Source organism: Lampetra fluviatilis, chromosome 1, assembly GCF_964198595.1.
Source record: "Lampetra fluviatilis chromosome 1, kcLamFluv1.1, whole genome shotgun sequence".
Classification (NCBI taxonomy): Eukaryota; Metazoa; Chordata; class Hyperoartia; order Petromyzontiformes; family Petromyzontidae; genus Lampetra; species Lampetra fluviatilis.
Genome location: NC_136275.1, coordinates 10,303,610 through 10,322,580, shown reverse-complemented (window position 1 = coordinate 10,322,580; position 18,971 = coordinate 10,303,610). Strand labels below are relative to the sequence as shown.

Sequence of the window (18,971 nt, the reverse complement as noted above, 5' to 3'; positions counted from 1 at the left end):
CAGGAGGTTCCTACCAGTAACAGTGCAGTTGAGTTTATGCCGACGACTACGCTGTTGTGTCTTCAATGATGCTCTGTGTGAAGAGTACAGGCGATACGAAGATACATTGACGTTCCATTGTTTCACCGGGCACACGGCTCCTCACAGATGAAGGGGTGACTCAAAAGCTCCTGGGAGGATGGCCTCTTCAGCTTGTCCCTGAAATCAGCCAAAGATGTTACCCTCATCACTTTTATTGTATCGCTAAATGGAACACATAACATTGTCCTTCAACATGACATTTTCCTGCATGCGCAATGGAACTTTTGATTCAACATAATAAAATAGCCTCGGTCGAGCTGATATAAAATTCATAATTTATGTACGGTAGATTGGATTTTAATATGGTAAGGTAACTTGAGAAGGTTCTCCTTCCATTGAGATACTTGATTGAAGACAAAGCAGTTACTCAGGATTTAATATTTAGACCGGTGAGTTTGCAGTTACCTACACTTTCATAACCATCATTACACAAATGCGAGTGTGGAACTGAGAACCACGCATCTTCACCTGATGAAGCATTGCTCCACAAATTCTTGTGCCTCCTTGGAAAAAGCTTGAGGCAGACCAGGCATAATCCCATTCCTTATGCCAATGTGGAGTAAAGCAGCCATGGGAGCCATGTAGGCGAAGGGTGGCCGACCCACAGCCATCTCGTGCAGCGTGCAGCCCAGGCTCCAGACGTCGGCCCTGCGCGCGTAGCCTGTGCCGTTGATCACCTCTGGAGCCATCCAATAGGCAGTGCCGTGCACGGAGTGCAGGCCCCCATTTTCGTGGCAGCTGAGTGCCAGCGCCACCCGCTGAGCGCAGCCAAAGTCGATGAGCTTCACGACACCGGCGGGCGTGATCACCGCATTGCTCCCCTTGACGTCGCCGTGCATCACGCCGTGGCCGTGCAGGTAGGCGAGCCCGCGGGTCATTTGCGCGATGTAGCTACGGCACACGGATTCGCCGAGGGGCCCAAACCCCCGGACCGTCTCCGCCACCGTGCCGCCTGGCACAAACTCCATGAAAATGCTGAAGCGGTTTCCCTCCATCTCCGTGCCCAGGTACTCGACCACATTGGGGTGATGCAGGGTGGTGAGCAGCTCCACCTCATCCTGCAGCTTCTGCAGCTCGCTCTGCTTTTGTCCACCTTGGTTGCCGTTCGCACTTTGGGAATCTCTGAGCTCCAGCTCCTTAACGGCAATCAGCTTGCCCTGGTTTGTCAGCCCGAGGAACACCTGTTGGAGATCAATGAAAACGCCTATAAAACAGGACTGTAATTTTATTTAATTTTAATCTAATGTCATTTGAATACAAATAATGTGTAAAAGTAAATCCTTGATGTTTTAAACCTGTTTAAATTCACAGTTTCTCATGCCTTTTGGCTTTTAGTTTGCCAATCAGTTTTACTTTTTAATAATAAATTTTATAACATGGTAAAACGTTCCAACTATTAGGCAGACATTTGTTTTCTGGGTAGCTTTACGTATCGAATAAAGGGAAAGGTAGTGGGGATGGAGATGCTCACAGTTCCAAAGGCCCCCTTGCCCAGCCGGTTTCCCTTGATCCAAGTGATAGTCTGATCCTGTGTGGCATCATCGCTGAGGCTCGCTGCCTCCGGAACACTTTGCGAACCTGATGTGTGCCAATCTGGCTTTTCAATTAACGGTTCCCTCTTGAACGTCTGTAAGGCGAGTGCAGTGAAATCATTTCTACAACTTTCTAAAGTGTCCTCCTTGAGAGTGCCAAGTGGCTGTGGTTTGTCCTGTGCAGGCAGCTCCCGCTCAACAAGTGATTTTTCTCGCGAGCCCTCTCTCCCCTCGTCTCCTGATTTTCTATTCTCCCCATTGGTGTCTACACTTTTGGATCTCGCGTGGTTCTGCTCGGCTCGCGCTGGGCTCCCCTTTTGTCTGGAAGGAAACCCCAACTTGGGCTTGAGCTTCCTGACACGGCCCTCATTGCCGTGCAACTTAACATTTCGGCCACGTGGGCGAGCGTTCGCCGGTGACTTGGGTTGTCCGGCAGACACAGAGCGGGGGTGCCGAACAGGACCTTTCAAAGGCTGAGTCTGCCGCCGTGCAACGTACACGGCGCCTGTGAACATTTGCCAAATGGCCGGAGTCTGCACATCTTTGCGAGCAGACTCGGAAAACAGGTCGTCGTAATTCAGCTTCGCAAAGTCCCCGGCAGACATGGAGGGCGGGCCACGTTTCTCCAAGAAAATGTGGGGTTTCAATGAGCTCAAAGCTGCCCTCGTGTTGTCGTCGTGCAGCTTTAATTTCAGTGCAGAGTGTCGAGCAAGACGCTTCTTTGCAGAACGAGCTTTGGTCACCTGCGTGCCCTGGGATATCCCTTCCCTTGGAATGCCGAGTATGTTGGGGCTGATGCGTCCGTGTTGAGGTGATGATGGGCATGGAGATTTTATTGGAGTTCTCAGATGCTTGACTGTATATTTTTTATGAGATTTTTCAACTGTCACACCCGAGGAAATTGCCCTATTCGTCTTTTTGAGCCCCTTTCTCATTGGAGCATTTTTCGTTGAGGAAGTATTTACATCGACCGCATTTTTCACCAAAGACTCTTCAATCTCTGTCTTCCACACTCTTATGAGCGGAATTCCAGGCGGATAAATTGCCTCTTCGTTTGGTCCACCCTGCTTACCTGGCCTCGCCTCACTCCCTACCACTTCTGCACATGACTTTGGCTTCTGGGGTACCTTGGCTTCATCTTCATTTGCTGCATTAACGAGACTGTCTCTGTCATTCCCTCCACTGGTAACACCAGCTCCTCTCTCCTGTCTTGTCTCTGATGCTTCTGTAGGGTGGCAGCAATGCTGGCAGAAATGCTGGCAGCTGCACCGCAGCAGTGGAGTGGGCACATGCGTCGTCGTGATCAGAGTCGGTTCTTTTGACTTATTTTTGCCGACGAATAATTGTTCCTTTGGCACTGCTCGTTCTGTAGTTGCTAACAGATGACCGGAAAAAGCAGCCGTGTAACTCGAAGGCTTACTTTTGTCCACTGTGTTTGCTATGAAGTCAGGGGGAATGGCTGCAGGCTGACACTGGGATCTGTTCCTCACTGACACACTTCTGTTCATTGCAGTGGCTTTCACATCGTCAGTGTGCAATGACAGGTAAGTTCTCTTCTTGACCTCATCCACTTTTATACCTGCAGACACAGCCGAATTCACTCCCAGTATGACCACTGCATTTAACTCTGTTTTCACAGGTTCAGTGTCCACCTCTTGTTTTCGTGAACACAGGGTTTGATGGCTTTCACACACTTCACTCGTATCTTCCACAGGTACGGAGTCATTCTTAAGACAACAATTAGGTTTACGATGTTGAACATTTTCCCTTGAGCTAGGATCGCGTGGTTCTGACAATGTCTCTGTGTCTTCGTGTTTTGTTGCTGGAGTTATGGCTTTACTTGAGCTATGGAGTGCCTGTACAATCGGCACTAACTCGTTCACCGCGCTGCTATTTAAGCATGTTTTCCTCATATCTTGATTCAATTGATAACCACGGTTTTTCACATAATTCGCAAGCGTTTTAGACCCGTTGTAATCACTCACACGGTGTTCAACATTGGCGCGTTTAGGAGTCGTCTTCATCCCTTCGTCGTCATGGCGAGGTTCCAAATCCTTCAGGTGGTTCTTTCCGTGCGCTGTAACACGAACACCAAAGTCTCTCCCTGGCAGTAATGCTTGTGTGACAGTGGGCCTCAAGTGCTGGACACGGGCCGGCACGAATGACCACAGACGAGGTTGATGCGTCTGAGAAAAAGACGGGAATGTTCTGTAACGTCTGACGTTGACTTCGTCACCCTGAAAGTAGCTCTTCCTTGGAGTCACAAAATCGGCGCTATCCTTGTGAGTAACACAGTCCTCAGGTGTGTCGCAAAATCTCCGAATGCCAACCGCGGATGAATTAGCTTCGGCGTAAGCTTTGGAATGGATTTCGGGAAGGGGTGAGAAGAATTTTTTCGGCGTTGAAGGAGGCCTGAGCCACGCCGGAACATCGGGCAGCTGCGCCCGACTCCCCGGGCGGGGATCGGAGAGCCCCAGCGTGGGAAGTGATCTGCTACCCTCCGCCGGCGATCGGGAGAGCGGGGGAGGCAATGGCAGTGATACGCTGCGAATAGGTGGCAGACACACCTGTGGGAATAAACACGCGGTCTCCAGTTTGCACCATGTTTTCACTGCGGTGTAAAAACGTTATATCTGCCATTGGACAAAAAAACACATGTACGTGTATGGTTGTTATAGGCAATGGTTTATGGGTTGTTTCTGTTTAACTATCTGACGTGTTTAAAAATACCCCCGACCTCATTAATTAGTTAATTTTCAATATAGTATCGTTATAATGGAGGCTTGGCGTGAGTGACCACCATAGAGGTTGTTGCAGGCTGCGGGCCTACAAGGGGGGCAGCAGAGGGCAGTGAAGTAAAATGTATTGTACTGTACTATGCCCCCCCCCCACCACCCTACATTCGGCAACCTGCACTGACCAGCGTGATGAAGTATGGTCATATAACCCCCATGACCTACATGGCCTGGAAAGGCCCTCATCCAGCACGTGCATTGACAAAAAGCACTGTGCATGTGCACGTGATACGCACACGGCGCTATTCATTAATTCCCTCTTTACGCAGAGATTGTCCCCCAGAGTGAGGAGTGACCGGAGTTGGCATTTCACGTGCATTTGTTTGATGCTTGTGGTTGTCCAGCTCCCAGGCGAACTTGTTTCCACTTTGCCTGCTGTGCATTGCCTTCCTGCAATGACCATCCGGGGGCCGTAGTGTCGATACCAGGTCCATTTTCCCAGCGTCAACCACGTCCGACGTGCAGCCGAGCTCTGCTTCCTTCAGGCTGGAGCTGCACGGGTCTCTATACAATCGGCGTTAACGCAGGGGCTTAGGTTTTTTTTGCCCGTGCGTGATGATTGCAGAAAGCGCAAGTGTTGTTACATCAATGCAGCGCGCAGTAGACCGTACGCCATAAAAAGTTTCGCTCGAATGCTAACGTTATTGAAGGTCACGTTCTGAAGCCGCTGAGCCAAAAGAGCTGTCAACAGGTGGAATTGTATTGGCAACGAACCAGGAATGAGTTGGGTTTTTTCTCTCTCTAACTTTTTATCTTTTTAAAGTCTGTTTATGCTGAGAACCTGATCTCCAGACAAGCACGTTATACATCAACACTTAATAATACAACGGTCTTTCATTACAGACTATTGTGTTTCTAAACGTAAAATCGGATTAAACGACGGTTGTGAGCACAACCTCTTCACATAACAGAGACAAACATCGTACCTCATCATAACCCTGATGGAGATGGAGGTGTTCGTGGGGGACTTCTGCATAGCCCCAGACACAGGTCTGGCGGATCCCCTAGATTCCTGCTCAAGCCCTACCCTGCACAGAGAGAGAGGAAAGACAAAAGCCGTGAATTGTGCACACCTGTACCACGACCACATCTTACGAGTGCACATGAAACTGCCCAAGGGACGTGTTGCGCAAGAGAATTTGGTGAATTGCCAGAGATCAGGTGAATTAAAACACATTGTGGGCAATTGCCTCAGAGCTCCTATTAGTGCTGTTAATCGAGGCAACAATAATTGTGGGAGATTTTTGTTTGTTTGTTACACAACGGTAGAGAAGTTGGTTGTCAGAAGTCCAATAATCAGATTATGAGCAGGCACACATGGCCATCAACCTAAGGCAGAGTTTTTGGGACTTTTAAATGTAGCAGGATGCCATATTACATTGTTGCTGTTCTGGTCAAATTAACATTTACCCACGACTTAATTTCTCAATTTATATATTTAACGTTGTTGATAGACTAGGGTAATATAATCATAAACTCGGTTTTGTATAGCGCAATTATTACAAGACCTCAAAGCACTTTGCATGAAGCTTAAGTTATGGAGAAAGCTTGCAGTAAAAACAGGTGAGTTTTATGACGCGATTTTAAAAGTGTAACAGACTGAGATTCCCTAATCGACCGTGGAAGGTAATTCCAAAATCGCGGAGCTTGGCTGCAAAAATCTCTGTCTCCCATAGAACACAGTCTGGTCTTTGGAATAATGAGTAGACCCAGTATGAGCAGATCTAAGTTTTCACAGCGGAGTATACAACTTCAGCAGATCGGTAAGATATTTACGAGCCAACTCATTCAAGGCCTTAGGGGCCGTCCATAAATGACGTCACGCGATTTTGGACGATTTTTGACTCCCCCCCCCCTCGTCACACGGCGTCACAAAAAGTCAGACCCCCCCCCCCCTCAAATATGACGTCACAAAGCTCTGCCCCCCTCCCCCCCAAAAATAAAACATGCTTCAAATCGCTTTAAACTGTTGTCATTGTAGTGCGTATTTAATGTGCCGCTGCACTGATGTTGTAGGAGAAAACATTTATTAAAAAGTCTATTTAATTAAGTACAACGTGTTGTCTATATTTCTTTAAAGTTGCGCATTTTGATGTGACGTCACATTTCTCACCCCCCCCCCCCTCGTCACACATCGTCACAAATGTCTGACACCCCCCCCCCCCCCCGAGTTGCGTGACGTCATTTATGGACGGCCCCTTAAACGTTAAGAGAATAATCTTACAGTCGATTCTGTCCTTGACAGGGAGCCAGCGCAGGGAGTAAAGAATAGTCGGCATATAACTGGTAGCCACAGCCATAGCGAGGGCAATACCTCACTGGATGTGCTGTCGGGTGCGTGATCATTTTCCAAGTCGCTGACCCGGACAGACAGGCCTGAAATTAAGCCCTGCATGTGCCATACGGGCGATTTGTTACACCGCAGTCAGAAGTGTTCTTCGAACGCTTGTTGTGCTGACGAGTGGCTGGCGTGAGATCGCTTACCTCCCTGGTGGAGGCTTCTCTTGATGTCCATCCTGCGCGGACCTCAGCTCCACCCTGTCCATCTCCTTCACTTTCAAAGTGCAGCGGATGTCTGCACCTTAAACGCGCAAACACGTTCGACAACCACCACTTACGAGTCGTTATTTGGTCCATTAGCCATGGACGAAAACAATCAGCGCATTTGAGTTCACTCCGATTCATAGCCATTGCATTTCTGTGCTATTCAAGTCGTGCAATCGATGTGTTGACAATTCTGTATAACAAAAAGATCTCGCCTTATTTCAGGGAGTGTAAAGAACACAGCGCAGAAGGATTACGTTTGTCCAGGATTCTGCCAATCTCGTCATCTCCTCGCAGTGGAATAGCTTGTGGTGGTGGTGATGGTGACCAATGTCCAGTAGCAGCTGCAGTAGTGCTGCTGATTGAAGGATTTTGGAATTCCCTGTGAATTCTACATTCGCAATGAATCGGACAACAATGACGTGTGCTTTAAATAGTAAACCGTTTACGGTTTTCGCCTAGTCATGGTAATCACAAGGCAGTGCTATTTAAAGAACATTACAACACCGGTGTGCACTGTAGGAAAACTGGCAAAGATAATTAGCCTGATAAATGTCCCATCAAGGACGACGAAGGCGACGGAGCGGCGTTGATGTGTTTTTTCTTCACAGATTCTATTTCTTGTTGTTATGCCCGTGCTTTGAAACACGGGCACGGATTTGTTTCTGCCCACAGTGCTAGGGAGACGGTTGCCTGGCGGCCAAGGGCTGAGGTGGCTTTCGGCCCAAATGTCCCACGGCACGGCGAGCTGGGAAACTTCCGCAATCCGAGAGGCGGTGATAGAAAAGGATTGCACGAAAACACTCCGGCGTGCGTTACTCCAATCGCCCGCGCTTCATCACTTGCCCTGTACCTAGCACGTAGGGTGCGTTTGGTTCAGTGAATTTATGAGTGTGCGCCATTAAGAAACGAAGAATATGGCATTAACTGAGAACACACTTTAAAACAAACACTGCTTGGCGTGTGCAATAAATACGGTGTGCTGTACACACTGCCGCTAGTGACTGTTAATGGCACGATGATGACAGCCCAAAGTTAGAGCAGAGGTCGTGTTTCCAGGGGGGGTCACGTGCTTGTGTGAGGGCTCTTTGTGTTCGCTGTGGGGCACCATCGCTTGCTAAGTCAAGGATAAAAAAATCACTCTCGTGGAGGTGGTATGGGGGGGTGAGGCAACTCGTGACTTCATTGCAAGTTGACTCAGGCGCTCACCTAAAACCACCAGAGACCTTTACTGGATTTTGTTTATGTCCATGCGTCTCTTTATATATGTAAAAAAAAAGATCCCCAATTAATTTCTGCGTCACACCATTATGGGTTACGTAAATGAACAACACATTTTTTGTGTGGAAAATAACCACAAGCATTGTTTTTATTGTTTTCACAAAAATAAACTTTAGTATCTTTAAAGAAGTCATTTTAAAACGAATATACTGTATTTTGAAAGGAAAAAAAACAGCCTTTCGTTTCTAATTTCAAGGGGGAAATAATTGTGCACTTTCTGACGGTATTATTTTGTTATTAGTACATTGGCGAAAATATGTAAATCGGCTTATAAATGTAAAAGCCGGATTTAAATGCGAGAAACAGGAAGGTTGAGTGACATCGTTAAGTAGTTGAACTATTCTAAATTTACAAAAACACAAAGTTTCTTCGACTTCAACACGCATTCGTGGTGTGCATGCACAACATGATTTGTGTAAAATCCAGTTACGATCTCAGGTCACGAGTCACGTGTTGGAGAGCGTTCTATAATATCAGGATCAGCATGTTGAATGGTGATCGGGTTCACAGCTGCTGTTAAACAGGACAATCTTGAAAACCATTGTAGACTATTTGTAGTGCCTCAAACACACTGCATGAAAACTGCATGATAAAACACGCAACAGCAATGACGGAACAAGTCAGCATTTTATGTCTGGAACCGTTCTACAAATATCAACATCAACCGTGTTCAATCCACTGATGGATTAAGGCCGCTTCAAGCCGTAGGCCACCTCTCACGAAGCATGCTACAGCTAACAAAAACATACAAGTGAGTCTTTATAAAGAGGCTAAGATATAGACGTGCAATGTCCCGTGGTTCCATACTCAGGACTCCAAATGTGAACGCTGCATCGTCACAAGTCAGTTAGCGTCTGACAGACGCGCAATATACATCTGTTACTACAGAGGGAGAAGTGATCTCATGCGATGTTTTCCTCACCTTGAACTGTGTTTATGGCAGCGTGGAGTTCTCCTGCACTGGCAGCCAGACTTGAGACTCAGTCCGTGATTGTCTGCTCACGTTTCGCTTCTATGCCACGCGTTTGTGCTGCCCTGATTTATGCTGAGGATTGGCACCTGGGGGTTGGGCTTTGTCAGTGTTTCCTCCTGGATATGCGCAGTGTAAACATTGCACAAGCCGCAGCCAGGGGGTTTCTGTGTGCTGACCAGGTGCAATATACACTGCGAGTCTAGGTCCGTGCATTTTTTTAGGTATTCCACAATAAAAATATCCCATGCAGAGAAAGGTGAAATCTTGACTTAGAGCTTTCGTGACTGCAGGAATTCATATTCTTTGGGTCTTTCGGTAAAGTCACGTAGATGAACCTATCTACGTGACTTTACCGAAAGACCCAAAGAATACAGAGAAAGATGATTCTGTCAAAGCACAATGACATTGTTGATAAAGATGTTATGATGGAGCCTCTGCATGGGTTCCCAGCCTATCTGAAATGGTAAATATTGTCTCCATTTATGTTTATGGATTTATTTCTCCACTTCAATTTTGGTGGGGAAAAAAGTTCCAATGTTGCTGTAAATTACTTTCGTAAAATCGTGTCTCCCTGGCTGATTTCCCATCTAATACATATTTTTTTAATTTTCTTTAGCCATTCTCAGTGTAGCTGTTCTATTGTGCAAATGGTCTGTATTATTTATAAAAGATATTTCATTTTAGCCTTGGTTTCTGAGGGCTTGGATGATTGCTTGAATTTACACTCGACTCAAACCTCTTTCTTATTCCACATATGCGAAACAGTAGTTGACTTTCATTGGTCTCTTCCAGAATTAGATTTCTGGTACAGTACGTGGTTGATGGTAACGTCGTGTGGTAGGTTGGCCAATGCACTTGCCGTTATTTTGTTCCCAATTGTCTATGGTAACTATTTGTGCACGTGTGATGAGAGGCTAATGGATCTGTTCGTTTTATAACCTTTCTCGAAAATAAAAATTATTGAGGAATTATTCCATGGTGAAGATATATCGTTTAGAACGATTCTGCGAATTGTGATGCAACAACGTATCCAGCTTCTTTGGTGATGCCCGCAGTTCCCCCATCTGGCCCAGGGGCTTTACCTTTCATTATACTGTCAAGGGCAGTGTTGAATTCTTCAAGTTGGAAATTTGGGATTTCCTCCCACTTATTCTAAAAAGTTTGGTTCCTGGAATATATGAACTGGAAATGAACTATAGCTGGCGTAGCAACTCTTGTGTCCACTTTACTTGTTTACCATGCTATTAGTTTTTGCAGTAACAAAGAAGCAGAGTTTAAAACGCGCGGGTGTTCAAGGTGGTTTTATGTGCGCATAAGTGCAACTTATTGAAATATTTTATTGAAATCCACTTAATTCTAGATTTGAAGTTTTCGTGACTGCAAGGATCCATACTCTTTGGTTTTTTGGTAAAGTCACGTAGGTTAAAAAAAACCCATAGATTAAATCACGACGGTTCCACCTGAAGACGGAAGCTTTTGGTGCCTCCGAAATGTCGTGATTTAATTTATTTGTTTTCTTTTTTAACCTACGTGACTTTACCGAATGAAATCCACTTGTCCAACATTTCAGTTGGCGTACATTCTCTATGAACGGGCGCTGCACACCAATTAACTATTTATGTATTTAGACGTTTAGGTGTGACGTGCATGGTGTCAATGCATCCAGCATACGTTAGATATTTATATATATTTTTTTATGTCATGACTGTGTTTGCTATATACGTGGTCAATTGACACCGTGAACATGCTCGCACAACGAGATGATCCATCTCAAGGGATTATCTAGGTGAAATATTTCAATTATAGAAGCAAGATGACCTCGTGTTCTCCCCCGCCCCGCCTCATACGTGGTTTTCTCTGCATACTCTGAGTTTCTCCTACATAAAATGGAGTGGCCAAACATACAAATGCAGGAAAAGTGTGGTCAGCCCCATCATCTGTAATGGGTTGGTAAAACTAGCAAAAATAAGACTGCACGTCTTGGTTTCATCGAGGTAAATACAATCCGTTAATGAGAAAATACACTTTAAAGTTAAGTCGTGTATGTCCCTCTTGTGACGTCACTGTTGTCCCCGTGTACTACCTAACTGCAGTGGCGTTAATAAGAAGGCATATCTCTGCACGTGATGTTTTTTTTTATATATAAACGAAGCTTTAAACTCGTCTTGTACAGCATGGTACAGGCAGCCCATGTGTAAATATCTAAGAACTTTAAGGTTGTTTTTTTTCAGTTGCCAGTGACACCGTGAAGATTATTGACAAGAAAACAATTCCATTCTACAGTGGCGTCACTAGGGGTTGGTGTCACCCAGTGCGGTAACTCATGGTGTCACCCAGTGCGGTAACTCATGGTGTCACCCCTCATGGACCTCCGCCCATAGAGACCATACAGAATCTTTAGTAATGTTTTTTGTACTGTTACTCCTAAATCGTAAATCCCGTATATCACTGAATGTAATGGCAATGGTAGTGACATGAACAACTAGAAAATGGTAAATTATACTTTTAAATGACAATATTTCCTTTCATTACTACGTAATTCTCAAAAAAGTTATTGATATAGGTTCACAAATACTAATTACCACAATATTGTAGCTAAAACACAAGAAAATTTGACGACGAAAACAACAGCGCGTGCTTGCGGCGCGTGCAGACGAAACCACGTGACTCGAAGCGGCACTGTAGTTGGGTAACAATGACAGCTCTGACCGGAGCGCATTAGAAGGTTCAAAAAGTAAATTAGCATAGAGTTTTAGCGTTGTAGGTACATTCTACATGTAAGCTGGGCTTACGAAAAATGTTTTTGTTGTTAGAATTAACTACAGGAATATTTTAATAATAATAAAATAATACATTTCTGCTGAAACACTGCACAAAAAGTGTACAGCCATTTTGGTGTCAACCCCTCTGATGGTGTCACCCGGTGCGGCCTGCACCCCCCTCGTGACGCCACTGCCATTCTCGATCCTCTGCTGGACGCGAGTTTCTGTCGACGGCCACCGCCACGTGCTGTGTTGTTGTCTCGCCTCCACGTGACCCTGCACGTGACCCCGTGCGGTTTTACGCGTGACGTCACCCCCCGCGTCATAGCTTCTTCCCCCATTCAAGGAAGGGAAGCCGGCGGCGCGAATGGCGATGCTGAGCGTCACCCTCACGCACGGTGAGCGAGGTCGTCGTGCGTGAGCGCGCTGTGGTGGCCCCCAGTGGCTCCGCGAGGACATCGCGACGTCCGTGCGACGTCTTCATTCACGCCCTCGTTCAATTCCGTTTCATTCTCGTTCCGCGACTCGCGGTGTCCGCGCGGCCTAGGCTGAGCCGCCGGGACCTCGGCCTCGCCTAGCGGGGCTACCCGGGCCGGGTGAGGGTTATGGGGGGTGAAGGTGAGGGTAGGGGTGGTGGGTGACGGGGGGCTGGGGTGAAGGGGTGAGGGTAAGACTGTATATGCTGTATGTTGAACTTCTTTCGCACCGTACGTAGCCAATCGTGCTAATCGGAGGCGCGGAGGAAAGACAACAAAACGAGACACAAATCGATTCTGAAGATGAGGTAGACGGCGGTAGCAGTCGAGGGGTGGGACCTTATCGTGCATTACTCGTCGTACTTGTGAATTAATTGTGAATTAAATACGGTGTTGCTGATTCTAGATTTGAAGCTTTCGTGACTGCAATGATTCATATTCTCAGGTTTTTTCGGTAAAGTCACGTAGGTAAAACATTAAAAGTAAACAAAAATAAAAATAAAATTCACGACGTTTCGGAGGCAACACAAGTCTCCGTCATCAGGTGGGACCGTCACAGCCAGATTAGCTGCATCAAGTGATGCAGCTAATCTGGCTGTGACGGTCCCACCTGATGACGGAGACTTGTGTTGCCTCCGAAACGTCGTGAATTTTATTTTTATTTTTGTTTACTTTTAATGTTTTACCTACGTGACTTTACCGAAAAAACCTGAGAATACGGTGTTGCTGCTTAACATGCAGGATTTAGAGACGAATATTGTCCATAATACGAATTTTTTTTTGGGTTGGATCGCGTCAAAATGAACGTGTCGTTAAACCCGCCACCACCCGACACAGCCAATTCGTAAGGTTTGCCACGTTAACGAAACGTGCCAATTACTTACTTCAGCACACCGGTGTGTTAGAAAACCCACAGCTTTTACAATTCGAGTACGACGTTTCGTTGATAATTAACGTTTTACTCGAATTGCAAATGTTGTGGGTTTATTCTCCAACACCCAGCCCTGTGTGCTTGTAGTAACTAATCGTCACGCATTGTTTACGTGACAGCGTTTAACGATACATTTATATTTACGCCATCTAACAAAAAACAGCTTTATTATGGACTTAGAAGTGCTATAGAAACGGGTGATCGCTCTGCATAGAATCCAGCGTTCGAATTCCCTAGACGTTGTATAATTGATACGAGGTGAAAAGAGGACTAACCCCACCGCGATCCTCTCGAATTTCCCAGAGTATGTGCGGTGCTTTGTCACTGACTGACAGCAGAGTGACGCAGTGGTAACACTTGTGCTTCACAGAAAGAAGGTCCTGGGTTCGATTTCTAACCCATGCGCCTTCATGTAGAGTTTGTATGCTCACCCTTGTTCTGCATTAGTTTCATCCCATGGCTAAAGACATACAACGGCATTGGTGTCAGCCAACCCTTCCCAATACAGGAATGTATTGAATAAGAGCCGTCGCGCTCAGTGTGACTTTCTTGAGTGGTAACTAATTGTGAAAATGATTGATCTCACATGAACCATCTCGTGAGGCCGTCGGGTGACTTAATTCACAGAGATGAAATGCTCAGGTGGCTTTCTCCGAGTAACGAATATAGGTGATGTAGGTGAGCTGGGTTGGCAAGGCTAGGGCCAAGGTCAGTGATAACCCCCTATATATTTCACCAGAGCAATCAAGATCGTTATTATGATAAAGAGGTCATGATCAGTTTCATATTATCAACATCTCTTCTATTGAAACATCCGATTTACTCGGTTGGCTAAGCACAGTGCGAAATAAGTTCACTATACAGTAAGTTGAAACCTTTTTATTAAATGTTTTTTATATCCTCTGGCAAATGACCGTATACCTATGGTATTATTAAATGATCTTGCAACATTAACAGCCTTTAGCATTTTCACAGCATGTAAATGCAGTTGCATCTCAATTCACTTTTCCTGAGTGAGGATTGACACTAGGGAAACACGAGGGAAGGAGCTGACCCAGTGGAGAGAGTGAAGGATTGGGACACGGGAGTGCAATGCTACTGCATTGAGGCCAAGTCCATGGGTGTAGAAGCCACTGACGTCCAACACCCACGAGTGACTTAACCATGTTTATTTCTCTTCCTTGTACCTCCGTGGTGCCTCTGAACCCCCTGCATATGAGATAGGTTCCTCCAAGCACAGTGTGCAAGTCTCAGGGGCTCCGGGCGGCAAGGAGCCCACACTGAGCGACCTCGCGCAGGCTGTCGCCGCCGCCACTGCTGTCCCCGAGGCTAACCAGAAGCTCATTTTCAAAGGTGCCTCAGTGATGCATATGACATGACAGTGATGTAATATCTCAGATGGAGTGCAAACATTTATTTTGTAATTTTGACAGTAAACTTACATTTCTGTATTATTGGAAAACAATTTGTATTACCTGGTTGTATTTTTATTCTTAAGGGAAATCCTTGAACACCCTAAAAGAGCCTGATCGGATGATTTCAGCATGTGGGATGAAGAATGGATGCAAGATCATGCTTATTGGGAAAAAGGTAAATGCAGCAATCTGAGAGACGTTTAAAGTGGCACACATGTAAAAAATGTGCTTGGATGCTTTAAAGCCAATTGTGACTGGAATTAAATTGCATGTTTTTCTGTCCAATTAACTTAATAGATTCTGCTTTTGTGCAGAATAGCCCCGAAGAGGAAAGTGCATTGCAACGACTGACAGAAATGGAAAAGTCTGGAGAGCAACTCTCATTTAGGCTGAATGAAATCCAAGTGGAGCTTAAAGGCATCCAAAATGTGAGTGTTCTATACAATGTGCCCAGCCCGACTCTACTGCAATGTAACTAAATGTGCAATTCAAATAAACAGTAACATAAAGCCTGCTTTATTTTTACCGTAATCAGGAAAGTATTATTACAAGTGTTATTAAAACTTGTATTGTTGTTTAAATGTTATGCTTTAAGTTATCTTAACACAAGGAGTCGATGGTGTGTCTTTGCAGAGTGTAATGAATTACAGCATAGTTGAAATTTACCATAAATTGGTTTATACCACTTTTATATTGGTTCAATATGGAATATAAAGCTATTCAAACTCATTCCGTGGGCATTATGGAACGCAGGACACAAATGAGACTAAACTGATCCATTTTGTACGGGATTTTGCTGAATTGTGATGTCAAATTTGAAGTTCGTTGAACCCTGTGTGCGTGTACCAGGGCTACCTGGAGAAGAATCTGCGGGGGCAGGCACTGACCAAGCTGGAGAAGCGTGTGAAGGCCGTGACGGAACAGTGCATGAAGCTGCTGGAGCAAGCTGACGGCACGGTTAGGGCTCCCGCATCGCCCACGGTTGCACAGATTCATAGACCGGAGGAAACACTGGAATAGTTGTGTTTTGGGGGTTATGAGTCAAATTCCATTCAGGGGTCGATTCTGGTGAGGGGTAGATTCAACCATTATATTTCTGGAGTCCAGTGAGTCGTACCATTTTGTAGTAAATCAACAAGGGTGGCCTCATGAAGACTGACAATTTGAGAGGTGGCTGAGGATGTATTTTAATTTATCTTTCATTGCCCAACAGGAACTGCCGGAGAATTTTTCGGACTGTCGAATGAAGCGAAAAAGGATCGTGAAGAAAATTCAGGTATGGACATTAGGACGTGATTATGACATTGTGATAGATGTACGTACGGGAATTAGTAAGAAATATAATAGTTTTATATTAATGATCAATTAGCCACCAGTAAAAAAAAAATTGCATGCATAAATAATTTGTAAATAACAGTATGATACTTGTGAGATTTTGAAGATTTTTTTTTAATAATTTCGCAGTGACATACTAGATATGTTGTCATGTGTTTCAACCAGAAATTGGTAATGATTTTTTTTAAATATATCCTATTATGCAAATTAATACTTTGTGTCAAAGTGATCGTTAAAAATGAAGCAGTTTAATTTGAAGAAAATTAAAGCCAAAAAATATTGATTCTTCTATCTTTAAAAAAACAATGTTATGAAATAATCATCTCTATTACATTGAGAAAACCAATTAGTCAATAAGATTGCCTAGGGAAGGAAGTTTTAGTGAAATTACACTTTTATTCCACAAATAGTTTCTTAAAAAGAGTTTGTAAAATAATCGTTAAGTATATATGATTAGGATTGTGATCGATAAAGCACTTGAAACGTGGAAATTTGTTCTTGGTGAAAAATCCCCAAAACGTGTATTTAAAGCCAGGTGTCTGAAGCTGTAACAATTTAAAATATGATAGCATCATCAAGTCTTCATCAGTACTATACAGTCTATTATTAACACTTATGCGAAGTTTAGAAAAGTATCCAATTGTGATTCTTTTTGTGCATTTTATTGAAGTATTTATCCGAACTTTCACTTGTGCCACAGAGCTACCTGGATCATTGTGACACATTGGAGAAAAGTGTAACAGTTGAAGGTGAAAAGCTTCAAAGAAAAAGTTTAACACAGCCTGACTAATGTGACACACTGCGGGTTTGAATATACAGTACAGTAGATTTAAATGTTAGTTACATTTCATTGGATTTTAGATGAATGGATACAACTATATATGTTTGGAATGTACTATACTTAAAAGTAATAATTTGAATGTATCATCAGCCATTGTTTATTTGATGCTGGATGAAGATCACTCCACACCACTGCCACCATATCCCACGATTTATCTTAGTCCTGCGATGCCACAACACACCTGCACAACACATTCCTGCGGAGGGAGCTGGTAGGAACGTTGAGTTGCTCGGTCAATGGCCAGGGTCAACGGCGGCGTGGTGTATTCCGCAAATATGCCCGACTGTGAGGGCGGGCACAAGCCGGCGTGAGTAGGTTAAACGTTGAGTTTTATAAGGGCACCACGGGGTGACCAGCCCCACCCCTCCCACCCCCACCCAGCCCCACCCTCCCCTCCCCACCCAACCCCTCCCTGCACGACGGTCGAACACAATAATCCCCTGTAGGCTAGTGTAACCATGAGGTTCCTACCGGTATTAACTTATCTCATTCTTCCTCTTGATGATGGTCATCTTCCTTGGCACATCCTCTCAGTTACTCTGTCACTAGTCTTGTCTGCGAGCTGTTACCCTTTTGAGTGTCTTTTTTAAGCCTACCTTTCTCAATAGTCTATTTGTATCTGATTTCATTGCTCCTAGATCCATGTGCTTCTCGCCTCAGCTCAGCATCTGCTCCAATTATTGTTCATTCTGTCGGTGTTTAAATACTTTAAATAACTCCAGTTGAAATGGCTGTGGAGTCCAATTGAAGAGTGGCACGTTTCATCCAGAATATGTACATCAGACTGGAGCAGAACCTTATTGTGAAATCTTCATTTTCATTTTTCATTTTTTATGAGTTAATTTTATTTTACAACTGCATGTTACTTGTGTTTGTGGAATCCATTAAATATTGCATTCTGGGGTTGTCCTTCAATTTGTCAAATATGTATTTTTCAAGCTCACATTTGTGTATTTTTACTTTGTATGTATGTGGGCGTCAAACTTACAGGCTGGTCTACTACTGCATACGTTTTCATGGTGGTGCTGCTGCTTAGCTCTAGTATGTGTTTTTGGGTTGCAACACTTTTTCGGTGCCTGAATAAGCTCCCTTTGCATCGAGTGAAATATCAAACAGGCTGAGCAACACTCGTTAAAACCCGAAAACACATCAATTGACTGTTCTTAATCATGTAGTGAGTCCAACCGAGTCGCAGACATTGTCTTAGCACAACATACTCCAGGCTATTAACACAACATACTCTCGGGTGGTGACCACCCAACTAACCATGCTACGGTGGAACTAGACACTGTTCCACTATCCCGGTCAGGACCACAAGCTGGGTCCCGGACCGCGTGGCTGGAGGCTTCTTCCAGCTTGACGTGGATCTCCTGCCTCCAAAAGTCAGAACCCAGAGCCCTGCACAGGGCCCCCCTTATATCGGGCTGGGGCTGGCTCCACCTCTCGCCCCGCCCACCTTCTCGATCTCTCCCGCCCTTGCCCGAAGGCTCTCGAGAGTTCTTCCCGGACCATGTGACCACCCATTGGCCCCCTCCACCAGTGGCCCCCCTCCAGTATCATCCGGTCACATGTCCCCAGGTCAGCCAGAGTATCATACCCCAAACGTAACCCTAGCTGGCTGGCACTCTCTCGCTCTCTCAATGGGAGCCCACGCTGTGCGTGGTGCGGACGGACACAGTAATCCCCTGTGGGCTGGTGTAACCAGGAGGTTCCTACCAGAAGAACATCCCTATCCAGTCATCACCATTCTCGCTTCTAATTGCTGTACATCACCTTGAAATGTCATACTGGTGCTTTATAAATCCAAAGGGTCAAAATATCTTGAACATGTGTAGTGACATTGGTGATGTCACTGTTTGGTGCCGGCCCTAGAGGGCCATGGCGTGCGATGTACTTCTATCGCGGACAGCATCGTGTGTGTTACAGAGTGATGCCGGCTCTAGCAGGTGGGTGTAGTACCAGCCCTAGCGGGGCTTGGTGAGCGCTGGGATAGCGATGGTACCAC

At 45.2% G+C, this 18,971-nt stretch overlaps 2 protein-coding genes and 1 long non-coding RNA gene across 3 annotated transcripts; 1 reads left to right on the top strand and 2 right to left on the bottom strand.

Annotated features, from left to right (window-relative positions):
• LOC144934476 (uncharacterized) lies at positions 1-2,941 on the bottom strand. The gene is made up of 3 exons (XM_078860318.1): positions 1,553-2,941; positions 550-1,262; positions 1-198 (listed from the first exon to the last, which is right to left on the bottom strand). Exons 1-3 carry the CDS (start codon positions 2,546-2,548, stop codon positions 123-125), a joined length of 1,785 nt encoding a protein of 594 aa, XP_078716444.1. The 5' UTR covers positions 2,549-2,941; the 3' UTR covers positions 1-122.
• A 1,942-nt stretch (positions 2,942-4,883) lies between these two features.
• Positions 4,884-7,235, bottom strand: LOC144934436 (uncharacterized). The gene is made up of 4 exons (XR_013637166.1): positions 7,210-7,235; positions 6,893-6,989; positions 5,335-5,436; positions 4,884-4,912 (listed from the first exon to the last, which is right to left on the bottom strand). It is a non-coding gene; the product is annotated as an uncharacterized LOC144934436 (long non-coding RNA).
• A 5,032-nt stretch (positions 7,236-12,267) lies between these two features.
• Positions 12,268-17,881, top strand: BAG1 (BAG cochaperone 1). The gene is made up of 7 exons (XM_078855962.1): positions 12,268-12,366; positions 14,600-14,728; positions 14,874-14,965; positions 15,105-15,218; positions 15,640-15,747; positions 16,004-16,066; positions 16,826-17,881. The coding sequence occupies exons 1-7, from the start codon at positions 12,336-12,338 to the stop codon at positions 16,913-16,915; spliced, it is 627 nt and encodes a 208-aa protein (XP_078712088.1). The 5' UTR covers positions 12,268-12,335; the 3' UTR covers positions 16,916-17,881.
• The last annotated feature ends 1,090 nt before the right edge of the window (positions 17,882-18,971 follow it).